General features: G+C 40.9%; 1 protein-coding gene and 1 pseudogene across 4 annotated transcripts; both read left to right on the top strand.

Moving 5' to 3' along the window:
• LOC120610678 (cyclin-dependent kinase 1-like) overlaps nt 1-5169 on the top strand; it is a 37585-nt pseudogene extending 32416 nt beyond the window's left edge.
• Nucleotides 5170-5731: 562 nt separating this feature from the next.
• On the top strand, nt 5732-13692 carry CCNA1 (cyclin A1). 4 transcript variants are annotated; one of them, XM_039872991.1, is made up of 9 exons: nt 5732-5864; nt 6309-6485; nt 8585-8831; nt 9022-9146; nt 9593-9816; nt 10890-11094; nt 11984-12097; nt 12965-13098; nt 13405-13669. In XM_039872991.1, exons 2-9 carry the CDS (start codon nt 6333-6335, stop codon nt 13454-13456), a joined length of 1254 nt encoding a protein of 417 aa, XP_039728925.1. In that variant the 5' UTR covers nt 5732-5864; nt 6309-6332; the 3' UTR covers nt 13457-13669. The 4 variants fall into 4 exon arrangements, with proteins under 4 accessions (XP_039728925.1, XP_039728924.1, XP_039728926.1 ...); XM_039872990.1 differs by having other exon boundaries at nt 5757-5881; XM_039872992.1 differs by having other exon boundaries at nt 5807-5951.
• Nucleotides 13693-14472: the final 780 nt, after the last annotated feature.

Here is a 14472-nt window from a genome sequence, read left to right as displayed (position 1 = left end):
TCCTAATGCATGTCCTCCTTCCAAATCTTGGGCTAGTCATTGCTCTCAGATTGTTTTCGAAAGTCCCATGGAAAAGTCCTTACTCTGGCATTCAGGCCGCTACATGATGTTATCCCAAAGTTCTTGCCATCCACTATCACCAACCCGTGTCCTATATTTTCACCTCAGGCACATAGAACGCCAGCATTCCCTAGAACATGTTTTGCAATTCTCTGCTCAGTGTCTTTGCTTATGCAGTATTCTAAACACAAAACTACTAAATTCAAGAAACCTTTCCTGATTTCCTTAATTAACTGAAAACGTCCCTGAATTTTAACCAGAACTTTCTCTGGACTTCTTAGACAACAGCCTTGTTCTACCTTGTGGCTAATCATTTGGTTATTTTCTTCCTCCATAAGACTGAACTTTGAGTACAACACTTTTTAACTCATTTATATAATCCCTGTGTCTATCACAAAAATTAGAAATGTCCTGTTCTCAAATACAGAATACAATGCTTTTCAGATAAACACAGTGTTTTTGATTGACTCTTAACTAAGTAAAAGGTTCATTAATGATAATTATCTGGTAATATGGACGAAACCACCAAGCTGCCTCACTTAGTCAGAAATTGTATTAAGTGCCAAAAAAACCTCCACAAATACATGCAAACAACTTTGACTCATTTTTGCTATAGGGAAAAGTTATATGTGTTTGAGATTTTGTCTATCCAGATAGAATGTTCACAAATGAAGACTATATAAAATCCGTAGGCTAGATTTCTGATAGTAATCAAAAAAGGCATAACTAGTCTGCCAAGGTTTGAAATTTGTGTCTCTAGCATGAAAATCTTTTTTCCCCTAAAAAATCTGCTTAGAATGGAAACTAATGTCATTTGTTTTGACCACTGTTATGGTTATTTGATAGATGAGCAATAAAAGCATTGAGGTAATGAAAAACAAATTTTATACATATTCTGTGATTTACTGGCAGGATTTAATTAATAAAAATATTGATAGGCAGAACATACTAATAAATTTTTGCTGGGGTGATTGGGACATAAGCCTGTCCTCAGATACAGGATTTTTGCAGACAATCAAAGACTCCGTGGAAATTCCATAACATTTTAGACATAATTAGAAATAAATGTAAAATGCAGAAAATCTATTTTATGGAATCAACTGTATTGTAGAACTGATGGTACAATAATTGATTTGCACAGAAAAACTGTTAATTGAAACTGTTAATTGAAAAGAAACTGTTAATTGAAAACCAATAAATGATAGCTAACTTTAATGATACAATGAACTTACATCAACATGAGTCCTCAGATGAATTTTAGACCTATGATTGTATAAAATCGAGGTTGTTGACTTCCGCTGATAATAGGTTTTCAGTAAAGGTCGGGCAACTCAAAACTTTTCAAATTATTGAAACCATAACGGCTCCATCAGCCCACGGAAGCTTATTTTTCTCTTGGGGTAGACTCTTGAGGCAGCTATTGCCAGAGGTCTCAATTCCGCAATCACGGAGATCTGATTTTAACAGTGCACCTCTAGTTGAACACATTATTAGGGAGGGACTTGTGGTAACTAAAGTCACCAGAAGCTTCTTCTTCTCATCCAAGTTTTTGGGAGGTTGACTTCTGCATGAGACAGTTGTGTAGAATCTGTCCCAGAGCCAGAAGACACAGTCTTGGGGGTATTTTTGGACATCAGTTTATTGCTCTCCTTGGGAGGTACTATATAAACACAGCTGAAAATTCTTGTTCTTTGGGCTCCCCATTTCTAGAACGTTCTGTATACGGACTATACCATCAGGTGTCGATTTTTTTTTTTACTCTAATCATCTTTATATCTGATCTGGATACTGCTTCTAAATCTCCACAGCAATATATGTCATTCCTTTTCTCTGAGTTCCAACTGCTGCTCCCTGTTTATAGATCTGCGGCCCTCCACTCCCGGCAAAATAAACACTAATTATGCTGCACCCTAACTATATGTTTACCTTCTCCTTGCCTGGAACAAAAAGCTCCTTGAAGGCAGGGATAATTTTTAATTTGTGTCCCATACCCAGCTATTGCCTGGTATAAGATGTATGCTTAAAAAATATTTGTAAAATGAGTAAATGAATAGACATCTTTGGCTACTTTCATGTATGTAGCCAAACTATTTTCGCTCAGAGAAAGTGACTTTACAAATTTTAATGAAAACTTACACCTATTATGTACTAAGGGATCCACTTTGCACCACCTAAGGATATATGCTTCCTAAGGTGGTAAATTTTTGGCTGCTTTTCAAACTGGACTTACTTGATCCTTTGGTCATCTTTCCTGGACTATGGGATACAATGTAACAAATCACCCATCACTCCCAATATCTGTCCTTCATCTTACCATATAGATATGTTCTGAAATTAAATATATACCTGAGACTGGCAGATGCATGCCCCTGAACAGACAAAATATATCCATTAAGACTTCTGTCCTTAAAAAAAAAATGGGCTCTTCCACTTTTTCATCTCATTTAAACCCCTATGCTGAAAATCAACTTGATTTCAAATTAATGGAAACTGAAATGTTTGAACAGGAGGTTAATTGCTAGCTACAATGAGCAAATGTAATAGAAGTAATAACAGCTTTTGAAATGCCAGATAACTGCTGGCAAACAGAAAAGATTATCTTTGAGTAATTTGGAGGGGAGAGGAGTCAATTTTAATAGTAATATTGGATTTTTAAAAGTCCTAGTAAAGAATTCAGCTGTCATCCTTATTATGGAAATTAATCCTACTGTGAAAATTAGCTGAGCACTGAAGAGGTAACCAAGTAATTTTTTAGGCGAAGAAAACATTATATTCACAAATATAAGTTACACCAAATATTGTAGACATTACAGATGTATTTATAAAATATATTATATTGTTCACTTCTCAATATAATTACCAAATACATAGTTTATATAAAACATGCAGACATTTAAAATCTACTTGAGTTCTAATACTGATTTTGTTACAATAGTAAAATTAAAATCATGCATCTCACTAAAACTCCATAATTTATGAGAGTCCTATTATCTGCTCTATTTTTAATTATAAGACTAAGTTTTTAGTTTAAAATTTTTATAAAAATTGTGTACCTATTTATCAGTTGAGTTTATTTTTATGCCATAAATCATTACTTGTTCAAACATATTTATTGCAGATTTTTAAGTCAAGAAATCCATAAGTATTTCACTAGTTACACAAATATCTGAAACTATATGTACACACATATAAAAATACATGTAAATATCAATTCATCTGAATTATTCTCCAATTTAAGATCTCATCAGAGGACAACAATGATTTAATACTGAATTAGAAGGTAGCACAACAATAAAAACGTAAGTCACATGTCATTTCCCTTTGCCAAGTTTAACAAAGTAGATGGAGAGAAGAAAAGCAGTGACACATAATGATAATAACAATATTTTATATGTATTAAGGCCAAATTAGGCTCAGTTATTCACATGAGGAGTTAGAGGAAAGGGGGTATGAAATAAGCCTAGCACTCCACCTGGTTAAGAGGTATTTTCTTTTTTAAAGGCATTTTTTCAGACGAAAGACAGCTGAGAGACACTAGGCATTTTAGTACCCCTGTCTTCTGGTCCTTACCACATTTGTGGGGAACACCCAATTTCAGAGCTACACTTTCCTTCCTTGAGCTTCAACCTCAGAAAAGAGTTGCAAAACGACAGGCTCCAGGAATAAACATTGCACTGGCTCCTTTGTTTTAGAAGAAAGGCAAAGAATGTTAGGTTTTTGGTCATTTCTGTCGAGGAAACCAGATCAAAGGGAGCAAACAGAGAGGGCCAGATCACATCAGTGCGAAGAAACCACGTCTCCACCAAAGCATCCCAGGCTCTTGGCAAGACTTGTCCCCGAGGGCGTCTCCAAAATCACGACAGTGTCTGGCTAGGTGGGCAGAGTGTTCTGGAAAGACTTCCAAAAGAGGCGCGAGGCAAGAGGAGGGCAGAAAGGCTCTTTTCCTCCAAGACACACCTTGCAAAGCGGAGCACTTGGTCCCTGCCTTCCTCTGGCACATCTACTGCCGCAATCAAGATGTTAGCAGAGTTGCCATGTTGCCTTCCTATTCAAAGGCATATACATCCGAGGGTGCAAGGGGACTGCTGCCTCCCAATGAGTAAAAGTCGGTGATTAACGCATAGAAACTAGTTTTGTATTGCACGAGACCCGTTTCTGCACGCCTCCTGCACCCAGCACTGACTTCCAAGACGCTTTTCAACTTCCTACTAACATCTAACTCGATCAAAAGCTTTCATCTGCACTTTGTGTACAACAGTTCAATTTTCCCAGTAAAATAACGCAGACCCGGCTCCCTGAGTGAAAACATTAATAAAGAACACTTGAGAGATTTTGCGAGGTAAGATTAACAATCATTTCCGTTCAAAATAAGTAAGAGAGGTTATAACTAACCATTTTAGAGTGGCCATATGAATGGGCTTCGGGTTCGGCTTTAGAGATCTAGAGATGGGTGTTTAAAAAATTTTTTTAAAGAACAAAAGCAGTCACGTTATACATACAATGTGTGCATGTGTGTGCAGACACACATTCAAAAAGAAATAATAATAAAGTTAAAGATTCCTTTGCCTGGCATGTCACCTCGGCACGTGTCAGGGCTCTCTGGTTTCCAGGACCCGCTCCTCTCTCCCTGCTCCTTCATCCCCACCTTTACCCTCATATAAGGCCCGCAGCTTCCTCCCAGCCTGTCCGTGGACCCTTCCCCTATCCCCATCCAGGGATTTCCCGCTCCACGTGGCCAGGCCACCTGCCCAGCCCCCAGTTCCACGTCTCACCACTTTCTTCCTCAACGTCCCAGGCCCCGACGCAGCCACCCGCGTTCCTTCCTCTTCCTGGGCCACTATCTCGGCGTTCCCGGCCCCGCTTCTTGCCCTGGCTGCCGGAACCCGTCCGAGGAGACCTCCTGTGGGGAGCGCCAACGCCACGTGCAACCCTAAAACCCAAACTCCCGTCTCCCCGCCCGCCGGGGCCACGTGCACAGGAATCCCGGCAGGCCAGGCGCGGCTCTGGCGCGCAAGGACCCAAAATGCCCGAAGACGCGCCACCAACGTGGCCTCGGAGGCCCCGGCTCGAACTTGGGGCCGGCCCGCTGCCTTTCTGGCCTCTCCCTAGATGGAAGTGTAGGTGTGTGAGCCGGGGAAGGAGAGCGAGCCGGGCCCTCGGGCGGGCGCGGTCAGGGGCCGCGGCCGGCGCAGCCCCGAGGGCCTTGCGTCGCTCTCCCGAGCCAGGGTTCTCAGGAGCGGGCCGCGGAATAAACGTTAGCGGGAGGAGTTAGCGGCTGTTGGGAGAACGGGTTGCGGAAACAGTCCCTTCGACGGCCCCGGCCATAGCGGGGTGGGCCACGCCGGGGCTACCTGCCAGAGGAGGCGCAGGGCCAGCGGCGACCGCCCGCCGGGCACGCTCCGGCGGGGCTGCGCAGGGGAGAGGCGGCCGCCGCCCGTTGGCCCCGCCGGGCCCTGAACGCCGAGCGGTCGCGGCGTCCGTCCGGAGCGCGGCAGGTGAGGCGGTCGCCATGGCGATGCGGCCTCCGGCGCGGACGTCCGCTGCGGTTGGCATGGAAGCGGCCTCCGCGAGGCTCGGGGCCGCCGCTGATTGGCCAGTTCAACAGACGCGGGGCGGGGGAGTAATTAGCCCTGAGCGCCCCGGCAGTCGCCGCTGGGAGCCCGGCGCCCCCACTGGAATCTGCCGACACCTCAGGGCCCTCCCGCCCCGCCCCCTGCGCCGGCCCTCATTCCCAGTCCCCGTGTGCGCTTGCTATTGTTGGAGACACGTCTAAAGATATAAGGCTGTGAAGAGCGAGGCTCGCTGTGAGGACTTCCGTCCGGTGGGAAAAGGGCCGCGGAGGAGCACCCCGCTCGCCCACTTGGGAAGGGGACGTACTTCCCCGCAGTGATGTATTCTCTGTCTGTCTGCAGGCGGGGCGGGGGATAAGGATCGGCTGGGAAAGACTAGACTTGTAGGTTTAGACTCCTTAGTAACGTCAGGCTCCGTATCCTGGCTTGGAAGTTTGTCAGGCTGTGTCTCTCCTTCCAGCCGTCAACCAGGTCTTGGAAGAAAGCCTCGACAGATTAACACCATTGTTTTGGTTCAAAGCAGCTTTAATAGCTTGGGCCCCGAGGTTCATGCCCTTTCAGCCTTAATAATTGCAGGGAAGATCACAAGTCTCTGTGATCTAGAAATTTGCTGCATCCTTAGAGCCTCTGGTGGAAGAGGCTGACTAACTGGCTTGTCTCCTTCTCCTTCCCTGACAGAAACAGCCCCTGGAGACTGAGGCTATGCATCTCAGCAGCTCTAAGAGCGGAGCAGTCCTGCCTCCAGGTCCTGATGCCTGTCAGATGACCAGAGCCCAGCTTGGCCAGGATCCCCCACAAAGAACAGTGCTAGGGGTGCTAACTGAGAATGGGCAGTACAGGAGGGCCTGTGGCCAGGTAATAATGGAGAAGCATTGGGGAAGCTGCTTGTTGAGAAAGGCTTTCCTGTCGTGGTGGGAGGTGGGTTTCTCTTACAGTTCTACCTACAAACTCCCCTTAAGTATTCCAACCCTGGAGTCTGGACTACTGGGACATTGCATTTTTTAAGATAATCTTGTGGGGTCCCTTTTCCAGCTAGAAATAATGAATACTTTTTTCCCCCAAAATCGAGGAAATAGGTCTAGGAACTGTTTGGGTTAAGTATATGTGAAGTCATCTACATGCTAGGCTAAAATGAAATGTGAGTGCCCCAAAATAAACTATGAAACTGGGGTTCCTCCAGGTCAGTGGTGTTCAGATTGATTTATACTGTGCTGGAAGCAATCCTGGATAATCTTTGCCATGTACACATTGGAGAGAGCTTAGAATCAGGATTGGATCAGGCTGGACTGGATTGTTTCAAAAAGTGATTTGAAAGCAGACATCTCCCCAGTGCTGACAAAGGGCAGTTGGGCAAACAGATAATGGGCCATCAGATACTATCCCAAACTGTCCAGTGGCTGCCCATCTCTGAATAGAAGGCAAATCTTAAATGGCCTGTTGTAACGCCTATGTGACCTGACTTCTCTTTTCCTTCTGACTTTATGACCTATGCTCTTTTCTTTCTCTCTCGGCCCTGTCTGCTCCTTGCTGTGTCTCTAACACACAGTCCAACATGCATCTACCCATGCTCTTCCTTCTACCCAAAATGCTCTTCTCTCCTCTAGCTGTGTCACTTACTCCCTTACCGCCTTCATATGTTTGCTTAACTCTATCCTCTTCATTGAGGCCTTCCCTGTTTAAATGGCAGTGACTCTCCTTTCCCTATGTTATTCTCCAACGCACTTACCACCATCTGACCTACTATATCTTTTCTTCCCCCATCCCACCAACTAGAATATAAACTCCATTAGGGTAAATCTTTCTGAACATTTTGTTTATTGCTAAATTCTGGGCACCTAGAACAATGCCTGGCACATAGTGGATATTCAGTAAATATTTAATGAATGTATGTCTCAACTCATGTACATATATCTATGTGGCAAAAGTCAAACTTGGTAGTAATTTGGAGTTATGATTATCTGGTTATCATAACTTAGGATTTTGGTTCTTTATAGTTCCTGTAATTTTTTTGCCAGTACTACCATAAAGAATTTTTTTTCTTGCTAGAGTAGACATAAGCCACATATTTAACTTGCTAGATGGAAGAGAAAGTTACGGAAACACATAATAACTTGGAGTAGCCTCAACAGTACACACCAAGAGTACTTATAAACGATAAAATGGTAATGCAGTATCTAGATTAGCATTTGCATAAATACAACTCAGATTGATAAAGCTTGCCCACCTGCCCTGGTTCAGTTGACCTTCAGGCCATCCAACATGACTCATCTTAATGTGCAGTCATGTTTGATACATTATGCTTGTTCATACAGGGGGCTCACACAGTTGTTCCCATTGTTAATGTTATAGGAATAAAGAAAAAAGAGAAGCGATTGAGAGTTTGGTTTCCTCAGAAGTAATTGCATTGTGTCATCCGAAAAGATTCTATGGCTTGTAAGAGAATTTAGTAGTAGGAGTTTCTAAAATCATATTTCTAAATTACTGAGTATAAAAGGGGAACCTCAGGGACCTACTGACTAAAAGTTAAGTACTTAAGGAGGAGGACTGTAAGAACTCACTAACCATGCATCAGGCACTATGCTGGGTACTTATAAATCCTGTAATGTTATAAGCTAGAAAGCCAGTTTAAAGCCCATCCTCCCACATGGAGTACTTATCTCATTTTGGAGAAGAACTATAGTTTCTCTTTCTTCTATAATCATGAGTTCTCTTTGATAAATATGTGAAGAGGATGACAGATTTTAGGTAACTCTTTCCCAAATGTCAAATGTAGACATAGATAAGGGAGAAGTCATACTTTGGAAATCTCACTTTCTGAAATTGAATTGCAGACATAGATATTTCAATTTAAGATTCCTCTCATCTTCCAAGCCTGCTGGTTTCTTTCACACAGGTTCACATTGCCTATATGGTCTTTAGGGTGTCCTGTAACAAAAAACTTAACCCTTTTCTAGGAAGTCACAACAATCAGGTGTTTTTCTGGATCAGAAAATGCCTTCCCTCAAGCTGGAAAGAAAGCACTCTCTGACTGCGATGTCCATGTGCCAGCCAAGCAAGGATTTGATATCTACATGGATGAACCTGAGCAAGAGGACAGAAACAGCTTCCCAGGGAGAGAGGGGATGGCATTCGAGGACGTGTATGAAGTTGACACCAGCACACTCAAGTCAGACCTTCACTTCCTGCTGGATTTTAGCACAGGTAATCTAACTCACCTATAGCTGATGGTACCCTGTGTTCATAATCACCTGCAGTGTTCAATAGCATGTAACTAGCAAGAGAAAACCATGAAGTTTTTATAATGACTGTTTTTACAATTGCCTGTGGAGGGTTAGTGGATGGACAAGTTTTTAAATTAAATGTCTTACCTGATAATGTTGAACCCCTGCAGTTTCCCCTATGCTGGTAGATACATCTGTCCATTCCCCGTCTGAAGATGCATCAGATTTTGGTACAGATGTGATAAATGTGACTGAATATGCCGAAGAAATTCACCAGTACCTTAGAGAAGCTGAAGTGAGTATTCCTGAATTCTATGTTAATTTCTAGCACCCCTAAGCACTTAATATTAAGATGATTATAGACTCTTGGTCATAACCACTAGTGAGTGGCATTCTTGTGACATCTAAACATAGGAATAACTATGAGAAATAATAGTTATGAAGTGAGTAGCAGTTACTTGGACTTTTCCTATGACTCAAAGGGTTTATAAAGTATTTCACTCTTAGGAGTAATCTATACTATTATTTTGCCCCCATTTGCCTTTAAGTTATTTATTACCTAATTACTTTACAAAACCAGAATTTCACACTTTCTTCCATATCATAGTAAAGATCTATTTGGTTCTTTATCTGTTTCCTCCTAAACTTTGCTCATATGATTTTTAAAAATAGCAACCATACTGTGGAGTGATCTTTCTGATATAGCAGCTATTTAAATGTCAAAACTCTTTCCCTAAACAGATAAGATACAGGCCCAAAGCACACTACATGAGGAAGCAACCAGATATCACAGAAGGCATGCGAACGATTCTGGTAGACTGGCTGGTTGAGGTCGGAGAAGAATATAAACTTCGAGCTGAGACTCTCTACCTGGCTGTCAACTTCCTGGACAGGTTTCTTTCATGCATGTCTGTTCTGAGAGGGAAATTGCAGCTCGTAGGAACAGCAGCTATTCTTCTGGCTTCGTAAGTGTTCTTTAGCTTAAATGATATGAAACTACAGCCTGTCAAAACACTCGATTTATTCTTCATTTATTGAAGAAATGCAGTGCTTTATAATTAAAACTTATGCCTTCTTTGATAAAATATCATCATCTTTACAATATTCACTGAGAAACTGAACCTTACCACATGTTTACTCTTTAGTTCAGATGATTTATAGTGACAAGTTCAGTGTCATGACTAAGGAAGCCATCGGTTCAAATTCAGGATGCTATTTAACTATTTTATGGTATAGTCTTTTGGCTGTATTCTAATACAAGTAAAAGTTTTATTTTAAGAGATTCAAAAGCTATCTTCATGATCTGGCAAATGACCCATAATTACACAGTTTTTATCTGGTTACAGTGAATTAATTATTTTAGCCAGTTCCTGCTACTATCAGTCATTGGTAACTATCTAATTGTGTGGAAAAGAGCTGGGTTGTGGCTGAGCTGCCTTTAACTAAGTGATCTGTGGGTGAGTGATAGTTTCCTTTCTATTCGTCTAGTCTCAGATATTCTAATTATTAATGCCTAAAAACTTACCAAAATTTCTCTATAGAAAGGAGATATGAAAGCAAAAGCAAAGAATTGATTGCAGTGAAATTATATCATTTTCTTTCTCTTGGATATATAGCATTATTTGCTAATTCAATAGAGAAAGCTATACACGATTTTTTTAAAAATTTAAGACTTAAGGAATTTTTTTCCTACCATTGTGTTCAACATAGCATTCTTTTTCACAAGATGATTTTAGGTCTACAGAATTAAGAGGAATTTACCTGTATGTCTGTCATTCAGAATCTTTCAGCATATAAGAGGCCAAACCTAAAATTCTCAGTTGGAAATTATTTCTGTTACTAATCTAGCAGTAAGTACAAAATGTCGTGTAATACTCATTTTCTTGTTCTGGAAACAAGCTCCTAATATTTTTACAGCCCTGTACCATTTAGGGATATTTAAGCCGGCAAAGGCCATGTGAGAGCGTGATTGTGATAGCACAGGAAGGGGAGCAACAGCTTCCAAGTGTTACTTCTGAAGACTTTTTGCCTTTCGTAGGAAATATGAAGAAATATATCCACCTGAAGTAGACGAGTTTGTCTATATAACTGATGATACTTACACAAAACGACAACTGTTAAGAATGGAACACCTGCTCCTGAAAGTCCTAGCTTTCGATCTGACAGCGCCAACTACCAATCAGTTTCTCCTGCAGTACTTAAGGAGGCAAGGAGTGTGCGTCAGAACTGAGAATCTGGCCAAGGTATGCCACATGACTGCCAAGGAAGTTGGTTCCAAGTTGGGTAAAACTTAGCCTTTCCAATCATCCTTCAGTTCTTCCTTCCTTTTTAGTATTTTGTCTTGGGTACAGAAAAACTTTTTAGCAATGGAAGAGATTTATTTTTAAGAACACAACCCTTCTGGTTACAAGCCATTACTATTGATCATGTTTGACAGGCATGGGTTGTCTAATCACCCAACTCCCAATTTAAGCTTGGGAGCTGTTCCCTTGTTAGATAAAGACCACATGCAAACAGTACCTCTTAGGTGTACAGAGTGGGAACCATTTAAGTAATGAAGCATTATTAGGTCATTTGGAGTTATAAAACTTAGTTGAGTGCACTAAGTTGGTTTCCAGCCACTATGATATAATATATACGTCAAGTATTTATGTGCTATGCAAACAGAAATAAAGATGTCTGAAAATATCCCAGTATGTTTCTTCTAATCTGAAAAATTCCCACTGGTACTATTCTAGCCTCCGAACTGTGTGCATTTGCCTGATAAATTAATAGCTTTATATGGTCATATTTTGCCTTTGACTGAGGACTGTAGTTTCACTCCAGTGACCAGAGCAAAGTTACTTTACCTGAGCAGCATAAACTTGTACAACTAGTACAAGAAAAGGAACCCATCACATTTGACCAAATACTTGTATGTTGAAATTTATTACAACATAATTGTTATTCTGGTTGTGAACAGGCATAGCAATTATTAACCCAGTGAACAATTTTGAACCTCTGTTTCTATACTCACCACTAGATACAGGTTGAACAAAAATAAGACACAATTCGTTCCCCTGACATTTCTAAGTTTACTTGCAACCTTAGTAAAATTCCTAATTCCAATGAGATTTTCTCTCTTGTTTTTAGTATGTAGCGGAACTGAGTCTACTTGAAGCTGACCCATTCTTGAAATATCTTCCTTCGTTGATAGCTGCAGCAGCTTATTGCCTGGCAAACTATACTGTAAATAGGCACTTCTGGGTAAGATTCTAATTACTATTTTTCCAGATGAAATTCAAGGCCTATCTAAAATCTGCTCAGTAACTCTCAAGCCTTAGAATGAGTGGGCCTCTCGTGAGTCTTACCGACAGACTTAATAGGCTGCTGAGTCTTGCAGATAACCCTCCAAGGCCTTGACTCAATGGCTTTGCTCTGTGGAGAGTAGAGATTGGAGGAAGTCAAGAAAGTGGCATCAGCTTAGCAGTTGTCAGAAGCAGGCCTGGAAACCACAGTGCCTGCCCTCATGTGAGGAGGGCCCTTGTGGTATAAGCACTGACCACTTCAAGCAGAAGTTGTTGACTTTTCTCTTAAAAGTTGTTGACAACCTGCGTCCTATTAGGATGGTCATAAGTTTGGGTCATGCTTTCAAAGGAGCAGGGCAGTTAATGGTGCCTCTTGGCCCAAGAAGGTAGCGAGATTAGAAATGGGCCCCTAGGCTTGGTTCTGAAGGCTCACTGTTGTGCCAAAAGAAGGAGAGTGTCTGCTTTTATTTTCTAGAACATTTATTTCTTATTCTACATTTGGCCAAGAATCTTTTATAGTATGTGTAAATAGGGTGCTCAGGTTAGTAGAGTCCCTTTAGAGACCAGTAAAAATCCTGCTCACGAGGGAATAGGTAAAGTAACCTGTCCCCAAATGGAGCATTAAGTATACAATATGAGCAAATTTAGAACTCTGGCTGTTCTCTCTAATATTTTATTTCTAAAGTCTCTGAAGAAGGATTATGGTTTCTTTTGAAATGAATGTGGACACTTACTAAGTGATTAATTTTATTTCATGGTTTTATCTTCAGATTTCTGATATCTTAGAAAGTTCTATGATGCAATTTTTTCCTTTTGTCTTGATTAGCCAGAAACCCTTGCTGCATTTACAGGCTATTCATTAAGTGAAATTATACCTTGCCTGAGTGAGCTACATAAAGCGTGCCTTGATATACCCCATCGACCTCAGCAAGCAATTAGGGAGAAGTATAAGGCTTCAAAGTAAGTTCCTGAAGTTTTCTTATCTAGGCTCCCTATTTGAATGTTTAATAGGTTATAGTGTCAGAATTGAAAATAAAAGAAATTGTACATCTGGTGCTAGGCTGGAAAAGTAAGGTTGTATGTTAAATCAAGAAAATCAGTTTGGAGAGGTATGATTTGTATAGATGTATAATTTGTCAACTTGTGGTATATGCAGTCAGCTAGCTTCCTTCCATTCTGTTAAAACTGCTAGAAAGTTTCCTGTGGCCTGAGATTTTACGAAGCCGAAGTCTGGCTCGTGCTGAACTTGCTTTGGTCTCATTTCAGGTATCTGCACGTGTCTCTCATGGAACCACCTGCAGCTCTTCCTCTACAATAAGTTTTAGAACTGAAGCATTTTCAGAGCTTAACCTCCAGATCAACAGGATTGATCCTAATTTTTATAGATTTCTGCAGTTTGGATCAACTAGTGTTGCTACAATATAAATGACATATTTTTAAAAATATAAATGTGTTTAGGTTCTCTTAGATTTAGTAGCTTGTAAAGTAGTTTAACATTTAAAAAAGAATAAACAACTTGCCTGATGACCAAGCATTAGGCTTATTTACTAATTAGTGTGGCTGACACACTGGCCTGGAATTTTATTTGAGAGTATTATAAATGTCATCTCTATTTTATGATTTTATAAGTCTGGCATGCTATTAGGATTAAGTGCTCTGAGGAATGCAGAGCTTTTCATATTTGCTAAATGGCTGCTCTCAGCCTTTTTCTTCCTGTCTCTGGCTTTTTCATGTGATTCTTCGTCAGTTGGCCAAGGAAGGAACTCCAAGCTTAGACAGATTATGGAAGGGATATAAACAAGCACTGTATTCTAGCTTCCTTCTGGGACCTAAGGAGTAAAGACAGTACGTTGAGGATATGGTCAAATACTTCTAAATATGGTCAAATATTTCTGAGGGGTGACTTATGTTTAATGCTAATCCAGGGGTATGGTGCTCATTTTGTAAAGGGATGCCATTATGTCAATGTTCAGTTTTGATTGAGTCACCCGTTAAGCATGTATTTCAGCCTTAGAACATGCTCAGAGAGGTAGAAAAAACAAATTTCACCATAGGACGGGACTTCAGAATAGCTAAGTGACCCCTCATGTTTGTCCCTGGGGAGATACCCATGCTAAACTCTGCTCCAGTTCAAATTATTCCTGATCCTGCAGTTTACCTCATTACACATTTTAAATGGCTCCTTTAAACAGTATGTAGATAGTATACAAGAGTATACAAGATGGGAAAATTTGAAAAAAACAAACGGTCATTTTAACTTTCTTTTAAAGATTGGAAGGAAATCAAGAGTAGACTTCTTTAAGGGAAGGTGGTTCTTATTGGGAATTGAATATA

This window comes from Pteropus medius, unplaced genomic scaffold (assembly GCF_902729225.1).
Source record: "Pteropus medius unplaced genomic scaffold, Ma_sr-lr_union100, whole genome shotgun sequence".
Lineage (NCBI taxonomy): Eukaryota > Metazoa > Chordata > Mammalia > Chiroptera > Pteropodidae > Pteropus > Pteropus medius.
This window is presented reverse-complemented; position numbering and strand designations above follow the sequence as displayed.

Coding starts and splice junctions, on each gene's coding strand:
- CCNA1 (XM_039872993.1), top strand. CDS start 6,333: ATGCATCTCAGCAGCTCTAAGAGCGGAGCAGTCCTGCCTCCAGGTCCT. Junction 6,486..8,584: donor ACAGGAGGGCCTGTGGCCAG/GTAATAATGGAG, acceptor ACCCTTTTCTAG/GAAGTCACAACAATCAGGTG. Junction 9,817..10,889: donor GCAGCTATTCTTCTGGCTTC/GTAAGTGTTCTT, acceptor TGCCTTTCGTAG/GAAATATGAAGAAATATATC.